The sequence below is a fragment of the Adiantum capillus-veneris genome, chromosome 14 (assembly GCF_014529385.1).
Source record: "Adiantum capillus-veneris isolate H3 chromosome 14, ASM1452938v2, whole genome shotgun sequence".
Classification (NCBI taxonomy): domain Eukaryota; kingdom Viridiplantae; phylum Streptophyta; class Polypodiopsida; order Polypodiales; family Pteridaceae; genus Adiantum; species Adiantum capillus-veneris.
The window spans coordinates 100,685,012-100,711,282 of NC_140944.1; the positions used below are offsets into that span (position 1 = coordinate 100,685,012).

General features: G+C 44.5%; 1 protein-coding gene across 4 annotated transcripts in view; it reads left to right on the top strand.

Moving 5' to 3' along the window:
* Positions 1-26,271, top strand: part of LOC147442844 (acyl-CoA hydrolase 2-like) — a 102,317-nt gene that overhangs the window by 12,531 nt on the left and 63,515 nt on the right. For all 4 annotated transcript variants that reach the window (XM_086528857.1, XM_086528859.1, XM_086528858.1 and 1 more), the window contains exons 2-4: positions 8,105-8,197; positions 8,725-8,792; positions 8,943-9,024. In XM_086528857.1, the coding sequence (XP_086384983.1) occupies positions 8,769-8,792; positions 8,943-9,024 (106 nt within the window). In that variant the 5' untranslated portion in view covers positions 8,105-8,197; positions 8,725-8,768. The remainder of the gene's footprint in view (positions 1-8,104; positions 8,198-8,724; positions 8,793-8,942; positions 9,025-26,271) is intronic.

Sequence of the window (26,271 nt, forward strand, 5' to 3'; positions counted from 1 at the left end):
AGCCCCCGTTCCAGCGTTCCGGGGGGCAGTTCCCTTCCCGAACGTTCCGGAACGTCCCGGAATGTCTGACGTTCCGGGTGGCCAATGCAAACCGTAACGGCCGTTCCGGAACGTTCCGAAACGCCCTTGGACCGTTCCGGAATGCCCCTGGAACGGCCAACGGCTACAAACAAATTTGGCAAAAATTGAAAAAATTGAAGTAAATGTTTGGGCTTTGTTTGAAAGTGTGCAAGGCCTCAAGGACTTATAAAATGCACCCCCCTCCCCCTTTCTCTTCACAAGCTAATCCTCAAGGCTCAAGCTCTCTCCCTCTCACTCTCAAGATCTCTCCCTCTCAAGACTCACTCTCTCAAGGCTCAAGGCTTCAAGCCTTCAAGCTCTCTTCCTTTCCCTCTCTCTCTCTCTCTCTCTCTCTCTCTCTCTCTCTCACATCATCTAGTCATAGCAAGGTTGAATGGTCTTCAAAACGAATTTTTTGTGAGTATTAGAGTCAAAGCACTCTAATACTCCTTGTATTTTAACACAAGGAGCTAAAAATTGCACTATTTGGGTGTTTTTTATACCTCCCGTTCCGCGACGTTCCCGTTCCGGACCCCTAGCCGTTCCCCCGTTCCGCGGGGATCCCGTTGCCATTCCCGTTCCGCGTTCCGGGTAACTATGGCTATGAAGCTGGGCATCAGAGCTGAAGAGATGGGGTATAGGGCAGAGGCAGGGTTGGCATGTCCTGGCCACTCAGAGTGTGTTACTCCCCATCATTGGAAAGCTGCGTCTGCATATTCAGTCATATGTAGACACAAAAGAATTTTATATCATGCCAATGGAAGGGTGTGATGCGCTACTTGGAATTCCGTGGATGTTCAGAGTGCATGGCGTGCTGGATGTCTTCGGCAAGATCACCCTTCAGCATAGGGACAAAACTCATGTTTTGGATGTAAAGCTCAAAGGGGAGTCTGTCCCTATTGTATCTGCTTCTGCTATTACTTCTGTAATAAAGAATCATCTTTTTGTGTACTTGATTTTTGCACGTGATGTCTCAGATAATTGTCAATCAAATTTATCTGTGTTAGATAAAGAAAGGTCAGCATTTTTGCGAGAGTTTAGTGACTGTTTTTCTGATTCATTACCGTGGCAGTTGCTGCCAGAGAGACCCGAGGACCATCGGATAGATTTGGTGCCAGGGTGTAGCCCACCAAATAGACCTCCCTACAGGGTTAGCACGGTGCAGTAGAAAGAGATTATGGGCCACGTTGAGGAGTTATTAGAGAAGGGGTTGATTCAGCCTAGTTCTTCACCCTTTTGCTCCCCGGTGCTCCCAGTGCAGAAAAAGGATGGCTCATGGCGCATGTATATTGATTATCGTGCGTTGAATAAGAATACCATCAAGAATAGGTTCCTTATTTCTAGAATTGATGATATTCTCGATCGTTTAGAGGGTGCTGCAATTTTCAGCAAGATAGACCTAAAAAGTGGGTACCATCAGATTTGTATAAGGCCAGAGAATGTGCATAAGACTGCGTTTAGAACGACATTTGGTCTTTATGAGTTTCTAGTGATGCCGTTTGGGCTAACAAATGCTCCTGCCACGTTCAATAGAATGATGGACCGGACTTTTCGCTCGCATCAACGGTTTGTTTGATGACATGATAGTCTTCGAAGAATGAAGAGGAGCATAGGCGTCACTTGACCATTGTGTTCAAAGAGCTGCGCAGTCACAGGCTACTTGTCAATCCTAAGAAAAGTGAATTCTTCTTGGAAGAGATCCACTTTCTTGGTCACATAGTCTCAAAGGATGGTGTTAGAATGGATCGTGCAAAGGTCGAAGCTATCAAAACATGGCCAGATTGAAGACTGTGCACGATGTTAGAAGCTTCTTGGGATTGTGTTCCTACTATAGAAGGTTTATCAAGAATTTTGCAGAGATAGCGTCACCTCTTCACGCTTTGCAAAAGAAAGAGGTCACTTTCAGATGGACCCAAAAAGAGATTTCAGCTTTTAGTCTCTTAAAGGAAAAGTTGACTTCAGATCCAGTAATTGTTTTGCCAGATCTCAAGAAGTCATTTGTAGTCCAGTGTGACGCGTGTGGTAGTAGCATCGGAGCAGTGCTAATGCAAGATGGACGGGTAGTAGCTTATGAAAGCCGAATTTTGCAAGGGCCAGAGAAGACTATGCAAGTCTATGAGAAAGAGCTCTTGGTTGTGATTCATGCGCTTTCTAGCTGGAAGCACTACCTCTTAGGTGCTGATTTTGTTGTCCAAACAGACTATCAGACCTTGCGATACTTCTTGACACAGTCAAAGTTAAACGAAAAGCATATGCGATGGGCAAGCATTCTTTCTATGTTCCACTTTCAAATTATACACGTGGAAGGCAAGAAGAATGTTGTGTCTGATGCGTTATCAAGGAAGCCACAAATTTCAGCCGTGTCAATTTCTTATCATCATGAGTTGGATGACATGAAGGAACAATATGCTACTGATGAAGATTTTGCAAGGATCTTTAAACAGTTGCAAGAAGGGCAACATCGTGAGCACTACCTGCTCAGAGATGGTTTTATGATGATGCATGGCAGACTTTGTGTCACTAGGCCATTGCGACATAAGGTCATGGAAGAGTCATGTCCCACCGTATGCAGGGCATCGTGGTATTGATGCGACATTTAAAGCGGTAGAGACATTCTTCTATTAGCCTACCTTGAGGAGAGATGTGGATGCCTTTGTGCGAGCATGCTTGATTTGCCAAAAGGTCAAGTTTGACAGATAAAAGGCACCAGGGTTGTTACAACCATTACCGATTCCGGATAAGCCATGGGAAAGCATTGCTATGGACTTTATCTTTGATCTTCCAAGAACCCCAAGAGGGAACGATGGTATATGGATCATTATCTGCAGGTTCAACAAGCAGGCCCATTTTATCCCTGTTAGGAAGAAGATAAAATCTGATCAGATGGCACTCTTGTTCATGTACAATGTGTTTAAGTACTATGGTATGCCACAATCGATTGTCAGTGATAGTGATCCTTGTATGACCAGTTTGTTATGGAGAGAATTGTTTGAGAACATGGGCACTACGCTCAAGTTCTCGTCTTCGTTTCATCCACAAACTGATGGACAGTCAGAAGAGGCTAATTGTATTGTCTTAGATCTGCTGAAATGCTATGTGTCAGATAATAAGGGCAAGTGGGAACAGTATTTGCCTATGCTTGAGTATGCGTACAACAATACGGTGCATTCGTCGACTGGCAAGACACTTTTTGAGATTGTTGAAGGCGGCAAAAAAGTTCCTCCCATTTTGCATACAAAGGACAAGATCTTTTGAGGCAGATCTATATATTCAAAACATGGATGAAATGTATAAGAAAATTAAAGTTGCCTTGGAGAAGACTCAGGCAAAGCAAAAGAAGGCTGCTGATCGTCACCGTCGTGAATTGCTGTTATCACCTGGTGATTGGGTTCTGTTAAGGTTCGAAAAGGCAAGGTTAAAGAAGATGAAGGGCAAGGAATGGCTGCTTCCTAAGCTCAACATGCGTTACTATGGGCCTTTTCAAGTGCTTGACAAGATCCGCGATGTGGCTTTCAGGCTGAAATTGCCTGATGCGTGGAAGATTCATAATGTGTTCCATGTGAGTCTTCTAAGACCCTTCATGGGTGATGTGCCAGAAGATATGCTAGATGAGGATCAGCGAGAAGTTGAGGAACTTGATGAGATCCTGGTACATGAGCAAGTTTTGGCACAAAAGAACAGAAAAGGTAAAGGACAGGTTGCAAGACGCTACTTGGTGAAGTTCAAGAACTATCCGCCTATGGATGCAAAGTGGATGGAAGAGCATGAACTATCAGAGTCACCAAATGTATTGCAGCTTTACCTTGAAGCCTTTGGGTTACAACCTACTTATGCCCCAACCCAACATGTGCAAAGGAGGCGTAATGATAGGGCTAGCACATCAAATGTACATATAAATTCAGTGTAGTAGATGGAAATGACAAAAGTATGAAGGTCTCATTAAGTTATTTGTATCTGTGTTACGACCTTTCTTTCAGATACATGTGATGATAAAAGAGTGCTACCAACACAAGATCATCAGTGGCGTGTATTTATGGTATGCAATCGTGTTATTGTAGGCAAATTCCACCAAGGGCAATACTTTTCCCATTGAGTCTTCTGATCCGAGATGTAAGACTTCAATAAATCCAGTACGATTGAATTTGCAATTTCCGATTGATCATCTGTCTGCGGGTGGAAAGATGACGAGAGCTGCAACCGCGTGCCAATGTTCTCCCAAATAGCCTTCCAAAACAAACTCGTGAATCTAGGTCTCTGTCGGAGACAATTGTTTCAGGCATGCCATGTAATCTGAAGATCTGGGCCATAAACAGTCTCGCTAAGTGATTCGGCTTGACTGTTTTCTTCACTGGAATGAAATGAGCTTGCTTGCTAAATCTGTCAATAACAGTCTAGATACCATCGTGCCCACTTTGTGTTCTCGGAAGATAAAAAATGAAATTTATTGTAATACTTTCCTAGGGGTGGGTGGGTATGGGTAAAGGCTGTAACAATCCCTATGCTTTATACCTGTCAAACCTGACCTTCTGGCATACCAAGCAACTACGTACAAAATCGTCCACGTCCTTCTTGAGTCGGCCAAAAGAAGTATCTCTCCACTGCTTTCAAGGTGGTAGCAATGCCGCGGTGACCCGTAAAAGGTGGACAATGGCATTCTGTTAGAACTTTTTCCCTTAACGGCTGTGTAACGCATAACATGGTTTTTTTCATCAAGTAGCCATCCTGAATGGAATATCCCGCTACTGTCTCCCATCCCGTATCCGTGTGAAAATGTCTGCAAAATTTGTATCTGTGGCATACTGATCGACCATATCCTCGAAGCTCCTATGATGTATCGCGGAAATAGCCAGAACCAACGGCTTCGAGACAAAGCATCTGCCACCAAGTTCTTCTGTCCCTAAACATAGACAATCTGGAAGTGAAACTGTGACAAGATGTTTGCCCACCGCATCTGCTTTTCCGATAGCTGCTTCTGTGACAAGAAGTAGCGTAAACTCTGGTGATCTATGAAGATCGTAAAATCGGCTCCGAGTAGGTAATGTCGCCACTGAGTAAGAGCATGGATAACCGATAAAAGCTCTTTCTCGTATATCTGTGCTGTCAATGCCGGCTTTGAAAACAAACGGCTTTCATAGGCAATGACATGGCCTTCTTGCATTAAGACCGCACCCAGACTACGACCACAAGCATCACAATATACTTCAAATGACTTCTGCAAGTCCGACAAAGTCAAAACTGGTCATGTAGTCAATTTCTCTTTCAATGTCTGAAAGGCAGTCACCTCTGTGGATCCCCAAGAGAAAGGGACTCGTTTCTATATCAAGATATGCAAAGGGGAAGCAACCTCTGCAAACTTTCTAATGAACCGCTGGTAGTAAGAACATAAGCCGAAGAAGCTTCTAACTTCATGGACATTCTTCAAATCGGGCCAATCACGGATAGTCTCTATCTTGGCCGGGTCCATCTGCACTCCTGCTGTTGAGACGATGTGTCCCAAAAAGTGTATCTCGGGTAGGATAAATTCACTTTTCTTTGCATTAGTCACCAACTTGTGATCTCGTAATGCCTGAAAGACCTGTAGTAGATGTTCTCTATGTTCTGCCTCATCCTTGGAGAAGACAATAATGCCGTCAAAGAAAGTGTCCACAAAAGATATGTACTCTTTGAAAATCCTGTCCATCAGTCGGTTAAAGGTCGCTGGAGCATTGGTAAGCCCAAAAGGTATCACCAAAAACTCGAATAAACTGAAGGTCGTTCAAAAAGCTGTCTTGTAGACAGCGCGATTCGGATCTAATGATATCCGCTCTTCAAATCGATCCTGCTGAAACAAGAGGATCCCTGTAGTCGCTCTGATACCACTGTAACAAACTTGGACACTCAAGTCAAGATTCTACCGTGACACAGCAGAGATTCACTTCAAAACAGTTCACAGCTCACAATTGATTCGACACTGGCGCCCCTTTCGGTATTCCTTTTTATATTAATCTGCAACTCAAAGTACAAGGGAGTGGGAGGGTTCTCACTCTCAGACTTTGCGTCTAGATGCTCTGCAAAGTGGAAGCCTTGCCCACGTATTTAAAGGTTTACAAGGGTTGCGAAAAGCCCCAAAAGCATCTTTCTAAAATAAAGCAAAGCTTCCAAAGGCTTTTAAAAATAAAGCTATTCTTCTCCCAAGCGTTGCTTAGTGAATAAAGCAACTTCAAAAGCTTCTCAGTGTAAGTTTTGCGTAGAGCAAAAGGCTGCCAAAATCCTGCGTAGAATTTTCGTAAAAAGCGCTGCAAATTGCGGGGGTCCGTACGGCAGTGCCACGTTAGCAGGCTAGCGTAAATCCCGGAAATCTGCCACGTCACCTACTGCTGCATTGTTACGGGGGTGTGTGTGTGCTGGGGTTTGTTGCTACATGGCCAGGGCAATGCCACGTCACCTGTTTGTGACAATTCGTATAGTAAGAGGATGTCTAGGCTCAATTCAAGATCATGTAGGTCCGCCCGTCGCACTTAGCAAGTTGATGGATACTAGGAAGTGAACTCAATAAAGGCATAAAGCCAAGGTGGGTCACCAAAGGAAAGTACCCGACAGTTGGGCGACATTGCATTTTTGGATGCGGTCCCAATGGGGATAGATGGTCAGAAGACCAGTGGGAGCCCAACAGAAGCATCTCCTAAAAATTAGGGAACTGCTATTTTGGATCTGAAAATATGTTTGCGTCATTAGCTCTGGAATGACAAGGGGAACATTTTATTGCTCTGATGCCAAGTCAACGGATGCGCCGGTTGAGATATTTTTAGCAGGGAAGCCCAAACTCGGAAAGTGTGCGAGGTTCACTCTATGAGCGAATCTGCCACTTCTGGAGGCTGGGGCGAGCTGTTTTCAGCAAGAGGGGGCGCCATTTTCAGCTTTTGTCACAGGTTAAGAGCTATGGAGTGCATGCTTTCCACTCTATGTACAATGTGGTGCTAGGAGTGATGACCTGCACACTACACACTGCTCTCTCTCCCCTACGTGCAGTTATGTGATCCCCCACAAGAGGGCTCTTCATTTGACCGATGTACAACTGTGTGGTTTCATGCTCTTGTGCCGAGGCAAGAGTCTCTTTGAGCAGGAACAGGAGTAGCTAAATGCTACTTCAAAAGCAGGCACTGGTAAGGGTGATAACCTCACCGTACAGGTGCGATTTCAGCACTGATTATGCGCTGTATTTTGACTGTTTTTCAGCCATACGGACGCCAGAACCCTTGGGAACAGTGCCCCACTGTTAGAGGGCAGTTTAGGGACTGTTTAGGGCTGAAAACAGGGCAAAAACCAGTAAATACAGCGTGCTGAATTTACTGTTTTTGGGCAGGAGTTAGAGGGTTTATGTCAGTGGAAGCGAGTTCCAATAGCGGAATTGGTTTCGAGCAAGTTTTGGGGTTGTTATGTTGCCGAAATTTTGCCAGAACAGGTGGTATCTAGCTGGATACAGGTAAAGGATTCCCAGGACTCTTCTTGTAAGTTACCCTCTTAAAAAATAAAGAAATATCAAAAGGGGCGCCAATTTTGGGGCCTACAGGTTGTCGGTGTCTGCTCGAAGCATTCTAGCTTCCGAGCCGTGTGTGTGCTTTAAGTGTTAATTCCCGTCGCAGGTTCCCTTTTTTAAAATTCTTCGAATTTTCAGAAGCCTTGGGGGCACAGCTTGTAGAAAATGCATTAAGCTAATCAAGTGGCTGTGTGAATAATTTCTGGGGCCATTTATCGGTTGAAGTTCTTGTAAACAAAGTGTGCACAGTGACTGAAGGTGAATTGTCAGCTCTAGAACTTGCTACACCTGCTAGGGTGTCAGCTCGACATGTCACACCTGATTGTGTGTGAATAAACGTGAACCTATAGACAGAAGGGAGCAATCCCTTGATTTGAGAGCGCATTGAACGTATAGTTCTTTTTTCGACTTTAGTATGATTCACATTGTATTGTCTCAGATCAAATAATTTCTGCGTGTTTTTGAATACGTCCATGTCGCTTTAGTCTGCCAAATTTCTAAGTTTCTTTCTCTTTGTTTGGATGACAGTGATTGATTTCTTGGGGTGCATTCCATTGCTGCAGCAGTTGCCAGCAACATCTATCCAGCAGATTGCACAAGCAGTCAAAGTCAAACATTATGGTATTCTTGATTACAAGCTAAATTTGGTAGATCAACCTGGCACAACTTATTAGCTGTTATGAAGGTTCAGATCAGATTAGGTGCTTTGGAGGCTCTGATACGATGAACAATAGAGCACCTCCTAGCGATAGAAATTATCGAAGATAAATATTGATGGTTTACATAATGCATCTCTGGAGATGGCTACCATGGAAAAGCTCATCTGATGTACATGCAATTTCCTCTGAGTCATGTGGGGGGACATAACTCTGCTAAGTTTTTTGGATTGAGTAACTGGTTCGGGGGAAAGCTATGCTAGACTGTTTTTTTGTACATTTTCTAAGGCGATCATCATATTGATGTTCTGTTTCAAAGACTAGTTGTAGCTCTAGGATATTTCTGCTTTACAAGTTTTGTGTCGCATGTTCAAAGAATGCATGCATTTCAAACTAATGCAATATCTTCATTATAACATTTCATGGTAAAGCTTTTTCAGTACCTGCTAGATGTGCTTATTGCCCTGTGGTTGGGCTTTGTGCTTTTGCCAGGTTCAGGAGACTATATTGCACGAGAGGGAGAAACAAGTGAGGGGATGTACTTTGTTTGGAAAGGAGAGGTTTGAATCTTTCACTTGAATGATTTGAACCATGGTGTAAAATGAAGCTACCAATATACAAAGGAAGAGCTAAGGCTCTTCTCACTAAATGTCCCTCAATGTCGATGATTGATCAGAAAACAACTTTAGTAACTATCACAAACCTTGCAGGCAGAGGTTAATCCAGCTACAGAAAACTCCAGTGTTGGTCCTACAGTTCCTTCTATGAAGCCTGGGGATTATTTTGGCTCTGGTATGTTATGTTGCTCTTTGAATGTTGAATAGCAAGAAAGTAGTTGAATTAACACAAACTAAAGTTCACATATAGCTAAGTCAGGGCCAAATCATGCGTTGGCAATTTTTGGAGGGGACATTATGTCTACACTCTCAAGACCTTTCTGGACTTTGCTAAACCATAGGTTCTTGATTTACATGCACACCCACATATAACAGGGCGGTATTGTACTTCTTGAAGTTGGTGATGCTTTAGTTTAGCTTAGCTATGTTATTTTTAATTCAACAAGAATCGGTTCATGCGGCAGCCTTCAAGGTTACTAAAAAGCCTTGTGCTGGAGGATGTGGGAAATGATAGCACTCTGCTTTGAAAGTCTACAGATTATTCAGTTGAAATCAAGGATGGCTTCAGTCATAGGTTTTCTGGATGCGTATGGTAAAGATACCAGACATGTGGAAACGTCGTGTATGATAAGTATTAAATTATTTTTTTCATGCTTTGCCCTAAGTTTGGGGCACATAGTGGTTAAGTTTTCCTACTTTGTCCTAAGTTTGGAGGCTTCATACGGGTTCTTACATATTGGCTCTCTCAAACTATGTTTTGTCCAGTACTTTATACCTTATTACATTTTCTAGGCTACAACATCAGGATGGCATCAGGTTTTGACGCTTGCTTATGAGTTTCTGCTTATGTAACAAGATTACTTATCATTCATCACACATTTGTGATTATTTATGGCTTTGATGTCGCATAATCTCACATGCAGCACGATTTTTTAGGGTGTATGTAACGTATGGAATTTCTTGGGGTGTGAACTGTACTTTTTCCGTACTTTGGTACCCGTATGCGTTTACCGCATGGATAAACTATGTTTGCAGCCTTGCTTAAGATGTTGATGTTCCAATGGAGTGTGTGTGGTTTGTAATTCTCCTTTGGTTATGTAGAGTCAAGCCATTTAAGAATAGCTTACCTGTGTGCAAAGGGGTCGAGACCTGTAAACTGTTACAAACGAGTGCAATAATTCATTACGATGAATTTATCTCATAAGATAAGTCATCGCACTATGTTGCACTTGCAAGTGTGTAGCAGGCTACAATGTCACAAGACATGGAAAGCAGTTACATTTGGCCTTGGATTCACTCGGTGGACTCTCGTCTGGGGCTGGGGCGTGAGGGGGAGGGGAGTTGTGGGAAGGTGAAGGGAAAGGGGAAGGGGGGGGGGGGGGGGAGCGCAAGCAGCAGCGAGCGTGTCGAGGGTTACTTCTGGAAGGATTAGCTATTGTTTATGCACTGCAAAAATTTCACCATTATTTATTGGCTTTGTACTTCACAATCATCACTGACCATCATGCTCTTCGTTATCTGCTCAATAAGCCACAAGTAGCAGGCTGGGTTTGGAGGCGGCTACTTCTATTTTAGGAATTTGACTGGCGGCAATAAATCGCACTGCCCTACCATGTGGCACTACCGTACAGATTCCGGCGTTTGTGCTGCTGGCGATGACGTGGCACTGCTGTACGGACTACCGCTTTTTGCGCTGGCAGATTTGGCAATTTTCGTGGGAGCTTTTTGAGAAAAAATGTTTTTGTGCTTTGGGCTTAATGCTTTTGGGGCTCTGCTTTTGGCATCCCTTGTACTCTTTATAAAGTTCCCATAGGGCCTTTCGAGCCCAAACCACTTATTTATTTGTTTACAAGGGATGCCAAAAGCAGAGCCCCAAAAGCTAAAAATCAAAAGCCTAAGAATAAAGCAAAGGCTCTTTCTCTCACAAGCTCTCTTGAGCCGATGGAGAATAAAGCAAAAGATTCTCTCTCTCTCCCATCCTTTGCGTAGGAAAAAGCAGCATCCAAAAACTGTCAAAGGCAAATCTGCCGCAGCAAATCAGCCTCCGCAATTTCCGCTGCAATCTGCGGGCGTCCGTACTACTGCCACGTGTCATGCCCAAAATTAGAGTTAGGGTTTCTAGCAGCATCTAGGGTTTCTGCAGATTAGGGTTTTTGGCAGAAATTAGGGTTTCTGCAGATTAGGGTTTCTGGCAGAAATTAGGGTTTCTGCAGATTAGGGTTTCTCTGGCAGCCACGTCATCACTTTGTGACATACCCCCCTCTTGAAAGCATTGTAATCGCCCTCGATTACGCTTGCAAAATAGATAGAGGCCATAAACCGTCTTAGTAGACAGACTGTTAGTACCTACGTACTAGGAACACACATCTAGCACATGTACCAATCGACAGTCACATCACACGACATCACAGGACATCATTAAACATTCAACATTCATTGGGATCTTAGACCATGATTTATCGGCAATGTAGCTAGCAATCGCATCTAGATCCAATCGGGACCTCATCGATGCCCGATTGACTAACCCCTATTGCAACCATGTCTATTCGAGATCAATTAGACCAAAATGCTGCAGTCATTTCGTCTATCAGTTCCTGCACTTAAAAACAAGTCAAGAACAAATCAGTTTTATATTCAGGAATTCCATTTCATAAAGTCATACAGTAGAATACTGTTAGCTCTCAGTATCCCTGAAGCTCAAAGAGACATCAGTGACTCTAGTATCAAAATCGAGGCATCTGTTGACAAAGGAGCAGAGTAACTCCCCTCTTGTGCATCCCACTGCACCAGATCTCCGGCCAAGGGAATTCTGGGTTCCATTGGAGTAGACTATGCTAAACCAAAAGCTTTGAGGTAAAGTTCCACAAGTTGAGGAGTATCTGCTAGGTCCTCCTCCTACATCCACTTCGCATCCAATGCAGGATAGTTCTTAAACTTAACCAAGAACCGCCTTCGGACTTTACCTTTATTCTTTGTATCCTTATGTGCCTAAATCTGTTCAGGAACAAGGATCTCCTCGTTTTCTTCCACTTCGGGTTGCTCATCATGCTCCCCATCATCACGCACATCACCTTTAAAAGGTTTCAAGAGACTCACATGAATTGCATTGTGAATCCTCCAAGTGTTAGGCAGTTTCAGTCGGAAGGAGACATCATTAATCTTTTCAGAGATCTGGAAAGGTCCGTAATATCGCATACTAAGCTTTGGAAAAAGCCTCTCCTTTCCCTTCTTCTTTCTCAGGCATGCCTTCTCAAAACGTAAGAGCACCCAATCATCCTCCTTCAATTTCAAATCGCGACGATGGCGATCCGTTGCCTTTTTCTGTTCTTGAGATTTCTGCCAAGCCTCGCGCACCTTGGCAAAAGCCGTGTCTAAGTCGCACGAATATTCATCTGCTTCAAAAATCTTATCTTTCGTGCTTAGGAAGGATAGAACCTTCGTAGCAAATTCAAAAATCTCAAATGGCATCTTCCCCATCAAAGAGTCAAACGTGTTTCTGTAGGCATATTCCACCAAGTAGTCTTCTGATCCGACCAAGAAGACTTCAACAAATCCAGAGCCACTGAATTAGCAATCTTTGATTGCCCGTCAGTCTGCGAGTGGAACGAGAACTGCAGTCGCGTGCCTATGTTCTCCCAAATAGCCGTCCAAAACAAACTCATGAACCTGGGGTCCTGTCGGAGACAATCGTCTCAGGCATGCCATGTAATCTGAAGACCGGGGCAATAAACAATGGTGCCCACGCTGCGTTCTCGGGAGATGAAATCCATTGCAATACTTTCCCAGGGCGGGTGGGTATGGGTAAAAGGCTGTAACCATCCCTGTGCTTTATGCCTGTCAAACTTGACCTTCGGGCATACCAAGTAACTCTTTCAAGGTGGTAGCAATGCATCGGCGGCCCGTAAAAGGCGGACAGTAGCATTTGGTTAGATCCTTTTCCCTTTAACGGCTGTGTAACGCACAACATGGTTTTCTTCATCAAGTAGCCATCCCGAATGGAATAATCCGCTACTATCTCCCTTTTCTGTATTCAACTGAATACATCTGCAAAATCTGTTCTGTGGCGTACTGACCGACCATAGCCTCGAAGTTCCTATGATGTATCGGGGAAATAGCTAGAACCAACGGCTTTCGGGACAAAGTATTTGCCACCAATTTCTTTTGTCCTTGCACATGGACAATGCGGAAGTAAACCGTGACAAGATGTTTGCCCACCGCATCTGCTTTTCCGATAGCTGCTTCCATACAAGAAGTAGCATAAACTCCCATCATCTGTGAAAAAACGGAAAATCGGCTCCGAGTAGGCAATGTCGCCATTGAATAAGAGCATGAATAGCCGTCAAAGCTCTTTCTCACAAATCTGTGATGTCAATTCTGGCCTTAAAAACAATCGGCTGTCATAGGCAATGACATCGGCCGTCTTGCATTAAGAGTGTATCCACACTACGACCACAAGTATCACAATATACTTCAAACAACTTCTGCAAATCCGGCAAAGTCAAAAACTGGTCTTGTAGTCAAATTCCTTCTTAATTCGTGAAAGGCAGTCACTTCTGTGGGTCCCCATGAGAAAGGGACTCCTTTCTGTGTCAAGGTACGCAAAGGGGAAGCAACCTCTGCAAACTTTCTAACGAACCGCCTGTAGTACGAACACAATCCCAAGAAGCTTCTAACTTCATGGACATTCTTCAAATCGGGCCAATCACGGATAGTCTCTATCTTGGCCGAATCCATTTGCACTCCTGCTGCTGACACACTGTGTCCCAAAAAGTGTATCTCGGGTAGGAAAAATTGCATTAATCACTAACTTGTGATCTCGTAATGCCTGAAAGACCTGAAGCAAATGATCTCTATGTTCTGCCTCATTCTTGGAGAAAACAATGATATCGTCAAAGAAAGTGCCAATAAATAGCCTGTACTCTCGAAAAATCCTGTCCATCATCCAATTAAATGTCGCAGGAGCATTGGTTAAGCCAAAAGGCATCACCAAAAACTCAAATAACCCAAAAGTCATCCGAAAGGTTGTCTTATAGACGTCTTTCGGCGCGGTTCGGATCTGATGATATCCACTCTTCAAATCAATCCTGCTAAAACACGAGGATCCCTGTAATCTGTCGAGTATATCATCGATCGTAGGAATCGGAAATCTGTTCTTGATGGTGATTTTGTTGAGAGCTTTATAATTGATGCACATTCTCCAAGATCCGTCTTTCTTCAAAACTAACAACACTGGAGAGCAATACGGTGAAGTACTAGGCTGGACAAGACCCTTTTCCAAGAGGTCTTTCACTTGGTTCATAATCTCTTCGTTCTGTGCTCGGCTCACATGGTAAGGTGGCCGGTTCGGTGGTGTGCTTCCTGGCATCAGTATAATCCTCAGGACGAGCGGTAACTCGCCTGACAGGCCCTTTGAAAAGTTGGCGTTCTTTTGTTCAGGTCAAAACATATTCGACCTTTATCCATCGTTCAGTTCTCTCCTAAAAAGAATGAGTAAAGAAACTGAAGTTCATCAAGTACAATCTCTGAGCCCTTCATTTGTCAAAGTCGCTTTCTCGGCCCGGTAGTCAACCACGGCGTAGTTCTTGTGGTACCAAGGGATTTCGAGTAGAACGTCACTCGCGTGCCTTGAACACCCATGTCATTGTAAACGAAGTTTGCCAATGCTCGGTGTAATGGCAACATCCCGTCCGGGTGCCACTCGAACTACCTCCGCCTGTGGCCTCAGCCTGTCGGGCATAATTCCAGATCAAGCCGCCAATTCCAAGTGAAAAGAAGTTGGCCTTGGCTCCTTCAAAAGAGCTTCCTGATCCTTCTCTTTGCCCCAAAAACGGCAAAGTTTGTACTTTCATTCATTTGATTCGGTTCAGGCCCCACGCCATGTGGTACCAGTTTTGCTTTTTTTTCTTTTTTTATCTGCCTTTTCTGCCACGTCTCTCAGCTGCTTTAGAACTTTTTGGCCTTTCTTCATCTTGTTCATTCGGTGCCTTGTTAGGGCACTTCGCGAAGATATGTCCAGGTTCCCCGCATCCAAAGCACTTCCCCTCCCTAATGAAGCGAGCTCTCTCCTGAGGAGTAAGCTTGGGTCGTGCATCCTTATCTTTCTGTTCTGGGTTGCTCTTTCTCTTTCTACTTTCATTTTTCGAAGTCTGTTCGAATCTTTGTGTCATGATCTCATCGGTGGGGTAGGTCAAACTGCCAGAGTGAATGGCAAAACCCAGTTTCGCATGACTCATCAACTCCTGAATAGAAGCTGACTTCTGTTCCAAGCAGTGATCTCGGATCTCTGTAGGTAGATCCAAGGTAAACCGCTCAATCTGTTCTCTGAACGAGGTCTTCTTGAATGAAGAGGCGGGTAGAAAAGAGCTCCAGAATCTCTCGCAATAAGCGTCCATTGTATCTTTCTTGGTCATCCAAAGATGGTTCCAAGCAGGTCGTATATCGCGTTTATACTCTTGAGTCAGCCAAGAAGAAATAAAAAGCTTCTTAAATTTCAAGCCTTCGAAACATCTCTATATCCCGAAAATGTGTCAAATTTAATTGACTGTCCACCTTCCTTAAACTCTCGGACCTTCTTGCTCTTATCTTCCAAAAAGTCATATTGATTGGCTTTATAAAAATTCTTCTTCTTTGCATAAAAGTTGCTGTCGTCAGAGTCTGAACTATCTGTAGATGAGTCCTCTGTAGAACTGTCACTCACTGGGCGAGATTTAGACTTCTTTGCCTTTTTCTTGCCCTTTCCGAAGCGTTGTTTCTTGCTTCGCTTTTTGCCTTTGCAGTCTTCTTCGCTCGAGTCAAATGAGCTAGAAGAACTTTCAGAAGAAGAAGAAGAAGAACTGGGTACTTCTTCAAATCAAACAAGCTTCTTCTGTTTCTTTTCCTTATCAAATGTCGACTGACGACCCAAATATCCCGGGAAGTCAATGCCTTTCTTCTGCTTTTTGCCGTGCTTTTTAGCTTTGTTTTGCGCGTCAAAAAACTGAGCAATCCGTGCATCAACCACCTCTTCTAATTCCTTCTCTGAATATTTCTTGTGAGCAGAAGGTTCCTTGAGAGCGGGTTTCAGGGGTGGTGTTGCCACTGCGTATGAACTTCCTGAAAAGAAGTCTCGCTCATATATTTTGCAAATTTTGGGTCAAAATTGAGCATCATCTTTGTTGCATCGCCGATCAATTGACGGCGCTCCATCTCTCGTCGCTCCGCCTGACTAGGCCGAGGCGGCCCATACTCCTTGCCTGAATCTTCGCTGTGATCCCTTGCCGCATCTCCAGATGCAGAGGGAGTTGACTGATCCTTGTGTGAAGCCATAGGTGTTGCGGAAAAAAAATTTGGGATTGGATTTCCCGTAGAAGAGAAATCGGCCGTGCTCTGATAGCACTGTAACAGACTTGGACACTCCAAGTCAAGAATCGACCGCAGCAGCACCAAATAACCACTTCAAAATAGTTCACAGTTCACAATTGATTTACACTGGCCTGACAGAGTTCTGTGCCTAGAGATATTGGCCCCAAAGATTGGCACCCCTTTCGGTATTTCTTTTTGTATTAATCTGAGTTCAAAGTACAAGAGTGGTTGCGTCTCACTCTCAAACTCTGCGTCCAGATGCCTTGCAGAGTGGGAGCCCAAACCACTTATTTATTTGTTTACAAGGGATGCCAAAAGCAGAGCCCCAAAAGGTAAAAATCAAAAGCCTAAGAATAAAGCAAAGGCTCTTTCTCTCACAAGCTCTCTTGAGCCGATAGAGAATAAAGCAAAAGATTCTCTCTCTCTCTCTCTCTCATTCTCATGATTGTACTACCTTGAGCATATAGACATGCATATACCCCTAGAGATAGAGCTCCATCCCTCCTCAGATACTCCACTACCTACATTCAGTTCAGTTTTGTATCAGTTTTTGTTTCATTTGTCTTTCCGATAGACGGATGACATACACACCATGTACATTTGATTTGTCTCATAGGCCGATTTCGGCCTGACATATACGTTAAAAATCTTTCTTTCTTTCTTTCTTTCTTTCTCTCCCATCCTTTGCGTAGGAAAAAGCAGCATTCAAAAACTGTCAAAAGAAAATCTGCCGCAGCAAATCAACCTCCCCAATTTCCGCCGCAACCTGCGGGCGTCCGTACTGCTGCCACGTGTCATGCCCAAAATTAGGGTTAGGGTTTCTGGCAGCATTTAGGGTTTTTGCAGATTAGGGTTTTTGGCAGAAATTAGGGTTTTTGTAGACTAGGGTTTTTGGCAGAAATTAGGATTTTTGCAGATTAGGGTTTCTCTGGCAGCCACGTCATCACTTTGTGACAGAACTTGGGTAGGGCAATTTGCATAAGATAATATATGAGGAAACCAGTGCTAGCATTATCTGGCAGAAGTGGAGGTAGTGCACAGGCAACAGACTTGCAACAGGCATCTCCCCCGCTCTCTCAAGCAAGAACCCTTCAAGGCCTGGCGTTTTCAGCAGTGAAAACCAGCGTTTTTCAACAGTCAAGCCAGCGTTTTTGAAGACCTAAGACCAGCGTTTTGGAGCCAGCATTGCAGCGTTTTTGCAGCAGTGAATTCAGCCCCATAGGTCAGCAATTTTAGCCATCTTCTGCAGCGTTTTCAAGCAGCCAATTCAATGTTTTCAAGCAGTAGAACCTGGCATTTTTCCGCATAGAGACTTCAGCGTTTTTAAAAGGCAGCAGAACTGGCGTTTTCCAAGACAGCCTGGTGGCGTTTTTGGACGAGTACATCAGCGTTTTACACCTGCAGCAGTCAGCGTTTTTAGACCAGCAAGGGGCAGTGTTTTGCGATAGCAAATCAGCCATTAAGGAATAGCAGACGGAAAGCCAGTTCAGCCAGTCACCGACATCGTCCCGTCGTCTTTACAACATTCAGTTTTCAGCCTTAGCATCGTCGACCTTGACATAACATCACTTAGACTTGCATCAACATCTTGTACCAGATTGTGCAATCAATAGAATAAACTTCTCTCGCCATCGAGAGAAGGGCCCTTGGAGGAGGGTTTGACAACTTCCTGGTGTCGTATTCTCTTCTCTCTCTATCTCTCAGACTCATGCGCCTTCATTCACAGTGTCTACCACTTTGTTTGTGATCACTTGCACTCTCTCATTAAAGAACGGAAGTCTCTCCCTTCCCTAAGTAAAAAGGAACCTTGAGCACAGTTCCGAGCACTCATCTTGAGCAAAGTTCAACATTCACTTTCGCTGCACCTTACATTGGTATGAGAGCTTTGGTAGTGTTCTGTATCACTCAAGGAAAGAACCACAATATTTTTTTTTGCTTGTTGCGGTCTCACGTAACCCAAGACCTCTTGGGCGTGTCGATTCCTAATCGTGTTTTTGAAGAGTGACAGGAAACCCAAGAAAGAAGGGCTAGTCCAGCCTCCGCTTGTGCCTCTTTTCACTCATTGAGAGCGGATCGTGCACTTAGTAGCTGGCCAATCGACGTGAGGTGGGAAAAAGCAACCTTGGTGTGTGCGCAAGGCCGCCAAGGGGTAAGCCTACGGAAAAGAGCAGAACTCAGGTGAAGAGAAGATCCTTCTCTAACACAGATTGCAAGCTAAAGAAGAACCTCAAGACCCTCAAGAACGTCAAGAACTCAAGAACCTCAAGAACCCAAGAACCCCAAGACCCTCGTGAACTTAAGAACCAAAGATCTCAGTGTATGGTCATCACCCGAAGCAGAATGGATACTTTGCATGGAGGTGATGGGCATGACAGTAGCGAAGAAGAATCTCACCACCAAGGAGGTTTTTCTGATCCTCCTCCCCTATCTACGCCATGGATTGTACCAAATCTTATGAAGGCTTTGGTCAAGTCGATAATGGACATGATGGCACAACAACAAGAAGCGAATCGAGTTGCGATGGCCCAACTAGAAGCGAATTGCATTGCCATGGAGCGTGAACGCCAAACCAGACATGAAACCTTGGACCGCGAAGCGCGCCGAGCGGCCGAGGAACGAAAAGAAAGAAAAGCACAAAGAAAGGAGGCGGCCGAAGAAAGACGAGCGGCCTTGGAGGCCGATCGTGAGGCACAGAGAGAACTACGCATGCAAGAATTGGTTCAACAGGTTCTCGCCTCGAAGTCCGAGCCAGCCAAAGAAGTTGGTAGTTCATCAACAAGTGGCACAAGCCGAGGTTCGGACTCCAACAACCCAGTCACAGAGAAGTTGACTTTCAATAAGTATGATGGTAAGATGGATGCTACGGTTATTCATTCTTGGTTGCATCAATTTAATGCTTATTTTGCGACAACTAAGAAGACAGGCAATAGAAGCCGACGAAGACGCGCCCCTTTCCTTCAATTGAGCCGACTTCCAAGACAAGCTCAAGGCGCGGTTTATGCCACCCCAGTACCTTGCACGATTGAAGGACGATTGACGCGCTCTCAAGCAAAATGGTATGCCAGTTATGTCTTTCTCTAATCGTGTTTTGCAGCTCGGTACTCAATTACGCAAATTGGATGCAGAGCGCAAAGAGGCACTCCTTTATGAATTGGACGAGTATATCAAGTATGATGTCGAGGTACTCGATCCAATCGATCTCAACAAGGCGGTAGCGATTGCTCTCGCATAGGAGATGAAGCACAACAAGGAAAAGCCTAAGGAAAACAAGACTTCCACAAATACCTCTCAGAACGGTAAGAACGGTAACTCTTCTAACCAATCTTCCAATAGTCTCTCAGAAAAGAACTCTCAAAATGAACCTAAGGGTAAAGCTAACACAATTGCTAAACGTAAGCTCACTCCGGAAGACTTTAGCGTTTTTAAAAGGCAGCAGAACTGGCGTTTTCCAAGACAACATGGTGGTGTTTTTGGACCAGTACATCAGCGTTTTACACTTGCAGCAGTCGGCGTTTTTAGACTAGCAAGGGCAACGTTGTCATATTGTTTGACCCAGGCAGTATGCATGATTTGATTAGTGACTCTCTTGTCGAAAGAGCCTGCTTGGAAGTTCGCAAGACATCTCCTTTCAAGGTGTATGGCTTCTCTCTCGGTATGGACTCTCTCATCACGCAAGAGTGCCTTGATGTTATGTTCACTGTTCAACAAGTGTCCTTCCGCAGAAAATTTGTAGTCTCTCCTCTTTCAGGATGCGATATGCTTTTGGGCATTTGATGGTTTCATGAACATAACCCTCTCATTGATTGGGCGGAAAATACGTTCATTTTCAATGCCAAAAGTGACTCTCCCCTTGTCATTCGTGGAGAGCAAGTTGTTCATTCTTCATCTCTCATTTCTAATGTGCAGGCTAAGATGGCAAAGAATCCGAAAACGGAGACTCTCTCAGTCTCTTCTTTTCCAAAGAATGACACAAATGATTTGCATGATCAAGATGTGATTTCTCACAAGCATGATAATTTGCAAGAAGATGATGTGATTGTTCACCAGGATGATGGTTTAGTTGATGTTTTTTCTAGCGAAGCTAGCCTCGTTGCAGATTTGATCAATCACGACGAACCGATCTTGGCTTTCGAGTCAAGTTCCATAGCATCCCCACAGGAAGATACGATCGATCACGAAGAACTGATCTTGGCTCTCGAGTCGAGGTTCAAAGGACCCTCTCAGGAAGTATTATGTGTACGAATGATTAGTCAGCACACATTGTTCGAGTGTTTTATTCGTGATGCTTTCCTGTATTTTAGTCACCGTCCTTATGTGATCCCTTTTCACAGGCATGACATATTGTTCGATAAGCACGATTCACTCATGAATGAGCACGGATGTATGTGGATTACTCATGAAAAGATGAAATGTTTGCATTCAAGGAATTCACATTCCATGTCTCTTCCTTGGCATGACACAGTATCCGAAAGAGTACAAGAAGGTTTGAGCATCAAGCATAGGCATTTTCATTGTGATTTTCCACAGTTGATTGATTTAGATCAGAAAGAAAAGATTCCACCTCATTGTTTGCATGTGTTTGATATACGGTTTGACACTCCGTCTATATGTTCCTCTACATTGCATGCACAGTCTTTAAAGAAGACTAGAATTTTTCCAGTCACCTTACATGGAATGGGTATGTTCATGTTTTTGCGTTGGAAGTGGTTTCAGGAATTTTCAGCCTCGGAGATTCTTGAAGAAGGTAGATGCATGACTATCGACGAAGTTGAAGCATCGAAGGATCCACAAAAGACTTTGTGTCGCTTTCGGCGCAGCCCAAAGAAGCAAGCATTGCAGACCTTTATAAAGTTAAAGTATCGCACGACCTACGCATCAGAATGGGCCGGCGAAGAGTCCTTTCCAGGATTCTAGACGCTGTTGGCGATCTCCCTCGACGCCATACAATCCGGTACCAATACCTCACTTTGAAAAGGAGGGGATGTCACGTGACACATCGAACCCTATGTGTCCGTGGACAAGCTACAACATGACCAAGGTTCAGTTTAGTCAAGTCAATCTAGAATAGGAAGTGATCTGACACTTTTGTGAGTCTGTTCGCAAACCGTGTATGTCCAGACACTTAGAGTAGATGCATATCCTTTGGTTGCACACAACATGATCATTAGCATTACCATCAGAAACCATGAGGAGCATTTTCCAATGCACAGAACCTATTTTTCCTATTTTTGACATTTTTCACGTATTATTTTAAGTGACTTTTGTTGGGAAACTGGGTAGGGCAATTTGCATAAGATAATATGTAAGGAAACCAGCGCTAGCATTATCTGGCAGAAGTGGAGGAAGTGCACAGGCAACAGACTTGCAATAGGCATCTCCCCCGCTCTCTCAAGCAAGAACCCTTCAAGACCTGGCGTTTTCAGCAGTAAAACCCAGCGTTTTTCAGCAGTCAAGCCAGCATTTTTGAGGACCTAAGACGAGGGTTTTGGAGCCAGCATTGCAGCGTTTTTGCAGCAGTGAATTCAGCCCCATAGATCAGCGATTTCAGCCATCTTCTGCAGCGTTTTCAAGCAGCCAATTCAGTGTTTTCAAGCAGCAAAACTTGGCATTTTTCAGCATAGAGACTTCAGCATTTTTAAAAGGCAGCAGAACTGGCATTTTCCAAGACAGCATGGTGGCATTTTTGGACCAGTACATCAGCGTTTTACACTTATAACAGTCAGCGTTTTTAGACAAGCAAGGGGCAGCGTTTTGCGACAGCAAATCAGCCAATAAGGAATAGCAGACGGAAAGCCAATTCAGCTAGTCACCGTCGTCGTTTCGTCGTCTCTATAGCATTCAGTTTTCAGCCTTAGCATCATCGACCTGGACATAGCATCACTTAGACTTGCATAAGCATCTTGTACCAGATTGTGCAATCAATAGAATAGACTTCTCTCGCCATCGAGAGGAGGGCCCTTGGAGGAGGGTTTGACAGCTTCTTGGTGTCGTATTCTCTTCTCTCTCTATCTCTCAGACTCATGCACCTTCATTCACAGTGTCTACCACTTTGTTTGTGATCACTTGCACTCTCTCATTAAAGAACAGAAGGCTCTCCCTTCCCTAAGTAAAAAGAACCTTGAGCACAGTTCCGAGCACTCATCTTGAGCAAAGTTCAACATTCACTTCCGCTGCACCTTACACGTTTTGACTTTGCCGGACTTGCATAAGTCATTTGAAGTATATTGTGATGCTTGTGGTCGAAGTCTGGGTGCGGTCTTAATGCAAGAAGGCCATGTCATTGCCTACAAGAGCCGACTGTTCTCAAGGCCGGAATTGACAACACAGATTTATGAGAAAGAGCTTTTGGCGGTTATCCATGCTCTTACTCAGTGGCGACATTACCTACTCGGAGTGGATTTTACTGTCTTCATAGACCATCAGAGTTTACGCTACTTCTTGTCACAAAAGCACCTATCGCAAAAGCAGATGCGGTGGGCGAACAGCTTGTCACAGTTTCACTTCCAGATTGTTCATGTGCAGGGACATAAGAATTTGGTGGCGGATGCTTTGTCTCAGAAGGCGTTGGTTCTGGCTATTTTCGCGATTCATCATAGGAGCTTCGAGGATATGGTCGATCAGTATGCCACAGATACAGATTTTGCAGATATTTTCACTCGGATACTGAATGGGGAGAAAGTAGCGGGATATTCCATTCGGGATGGCTACTTGATGAGGAAAACCATGTTGTGCGTTACACAGCCGTTGAGGGAAAAGGTTATGACCGAATGCCACTGTCCACCTTTTGCGGGTCACCGCGGCATTGCTACCACCTTGAAAGGGGTAGAGAGATGCTTCTTTTGGCCGAGACTCAAGAAGGATGTGGACGATTTTGTGCGCAGTTGCTTGGTATGCCAAAAGGTCAAGTTTGACAACCATAAATCACAGGGATTGTTACAGCCTTTACCCATACCACCCGCCCTTGGGAAAGTATTGCAATGGATTTCATTTTTGATCTCCCGAGAATATAGAGTGGTCACGATGGTATTTGGATTGTTAGTGATAGATTTAGCAAGCAAGCTCATTTCATTCGAGTGAAGAAAACAATCAAGCCGGATCACTTAGCGAGACTGTCTGTGACCCAGATCTTCAGATTACATGGCATGCCCAAGACGATTGTCTCCGACAGGGACCCCAGATTCACGAGGTTGTTTTGGAAGGCTATTTGGGAGAACATTGGCACACGGTTGCAGTTCTCGTCATCTTTCTACCCGCACGGCGCAGACTGACGGGCAATTTGAGATTGCCAATTCAGTGGTACTAGATTTATTGAAGTCTTACATCTCGGATCAGAAGACTCAATGGGGAAAGTATTTACCTTTGGTGGAATTTGCCTACAAGAACACGATACACTCTTCGACGAGCAAGGCGCCATTTGAGATTATTGAAAGTGCTGTAAAGGCTTTTGCCAAGGTCCGCGAGGCTTTGCAGAAATCTCAAGAAAGACAGAAAAAGACAGCAGATCGCCATCGTCGCGATTTGAAATTGAAGGAGAACGATTGGATGCTCTATGTTTTGAGAAGGCACGCCTGAGAAAGAAAAAGGGAAAGGAGAGGCTTTTTCTAAAGCTTAGTATGCGATATTACGGACCTTTCCAGATTTTGGAAAAGATAAATGATGTCTCCTTTAGACTGAAGCTGCCCGACACTTGGAGAATTCACAATGCTTTTCATGTGAGTCTCTTGAAGCCTTTTAAAGGCGATGTGCCCGAAGATGGGGAGCCTGATGAGCAACCCGAAGGGGAAGAAAACGAGGAGATCCTTGTTCCAAAACAGATATTGGCACATAAAGACGGAAAGATTAAGGGTGAAGCGATAAGGCGGTTCTTGGTTAACTTCAAGAACTATCCTTCATTGGATGCGAAGTGGATCGAGGAGGAGGACCTAGCAGATACTCCTCAGATTGTGAATCTTTACCTTGAAGCATTTGGACTAGCATAGTCTATTCTAAATGGAACCCCGAACTCAGCTTGGGCGGAATTTGGTGCAACGGGTATGCACAAGAGGGGAGTTGCTCTGCTCCTTTGTCAAGAGATTGCCTCGATTTTTGATATTAAAGTCACTGATGTCTCTTTAAGTTTCAGGGATGCTGTGAGCTGACAGTATTCTGTTGTATGACTTTACGAACTGGAATTCCCGCTAATATGATATTGATGTGTTCTTGACTTGTTTAAGTGCAGGAACTGATAGACGAAATGACTGCAGCATTTTGGTCTGAATGATCTCGATAGACATGGTTGCAATAGGGATTAGTCAATCGGGCATCTATGAGGTCCTGAGTGGATCTAGATGCGATTGCTAATTGCATTGCCGATAAATCATGGTTTGAGATCCGAATGAATTTTGAATGTGATTTGTCATTTGATATCCTGTGATGTCAAGTGATGTGACTGTCGATTGGTACATGTGCTAGATGTGTGTTCCTAGTGCGTCAATACTAACAATCAGTGTCTGCTAAGACAGTTTATGGCTTCTGTTTGTTTTGCAGGCGTAATCGAGGGCGATTTTACAATGCTTTCAAGAGGAGGGTATGTCACAAAATGGTGACGTGGCTTTCCTGTACACTCATGGCTGCCGAGTACACACACCCGCCCTAATGCTGAGAACAGCCGGCTGAATTGCGCTGCAGGGCTGACGTGGCAGCAGTGTACGGACAGGCTGTACGTGACAGATTTGTACGACATATTTTCTCTAGCAAATGCTGGCTGCTTTTTGGCTACACTGATTCTTGCTTTTGGTTACGTAAAACTCTACGCAAGATAGAGAGAGAGAGTCTTAATTTTTTAAAGCCTGGCTTAAAAAAAATAAAAATTAAGCCTTAATTTTTTAAAGCTTTGCTTTATTTACCAAGGCTTGAAAGGAATTGCCATTTATTTTTAAAGCGCTTTTGATTTACAGTTTTTGGGGCTCTGCTTTTGGCATCCCTTGTAAACCTTTATAACTGTGGCTTGGCCTCTCACTTCTCAGAGCATCTGGCGCAGAGTCTGAGAGTGAGACCCAGCCACTCTGTGTATTTTGTGCAACAGAATAATACAAAAAGAAATACCGAAAGGGGGCGCCAGTCTTTGGGGCCAATATCTCTAGGCACGGAACTCTGCCGGGCCGTGTCGAATCAAATGTGAACTGTGAACTGTTTTGAAGTGAATTCTTGTTGTGTCACGGTAGAATCTTGACTTGGAGTGTCCAAGTCTGTTACATCTGGCATCAACCTGATGCCCAAGTTCACTATGTTAGCTCTAGGTCTACAGCCTACTCGCCCTGCTCCCTTCGCAGTTACATTGGCCGACCAGCAGACAGTCTACCCAGTGGGCATAGTAGACAATGTGCCTCTGCAGGTACAAGACTTAACTTTTAACTTGGATTTTGTTGTGGTTCGCCTTCCCCATGTTCAGGGTGGATTCCCCTTGCTCATCGGTAGACCATGGCTGCGACACACTAAAGCACTTCATGATTGGGGAAACAATGCCATGTGGATACATACTCCTAGCTCCCCGATGCAACCCATTTGCCTAGGAGGCATGGATCCCGTCGTGCAACATAGTTCTTTGTCCCTAACAACCAGCCTTGAATTGGAACAGCCTACTCCACCTGACGGTCAAATGAGGATATGTTGGAGTGGTTGGACGCTACCAAATCTATGCCTTGTTATGGAGTCTATTCACTCTTTGCCTGAAGGTACACCCTCTTCCAATGTTTCCACAGCAAATAAACCTAATGAGCCACCTGAGCCAGCTCAAAGGTTGAAAGGTCACAGAAGCTACTCCCCATGCGCTATGTATATTTCAAGCTTGATGGATTCCCTGCTCATGATATCTGTCTGCTCATGGACATTCCCAGCTACACCCCTCTACCCTCGCCGCTTCACCCCTCACTACCCCTCGCTCCCTCCTCGTCCCTACCACCCCTTCCTCCTTCACTACCCCCTAGAACCTCCCCCTACTCGCCCCTACCCACCCCCTCACACACTCTCGCCCCTATCTACCCCCTATCCCCTCGCCCCTACCCACCCCCTCTCTTGCCCTTGCCCCTATCTAGCCCCCCTT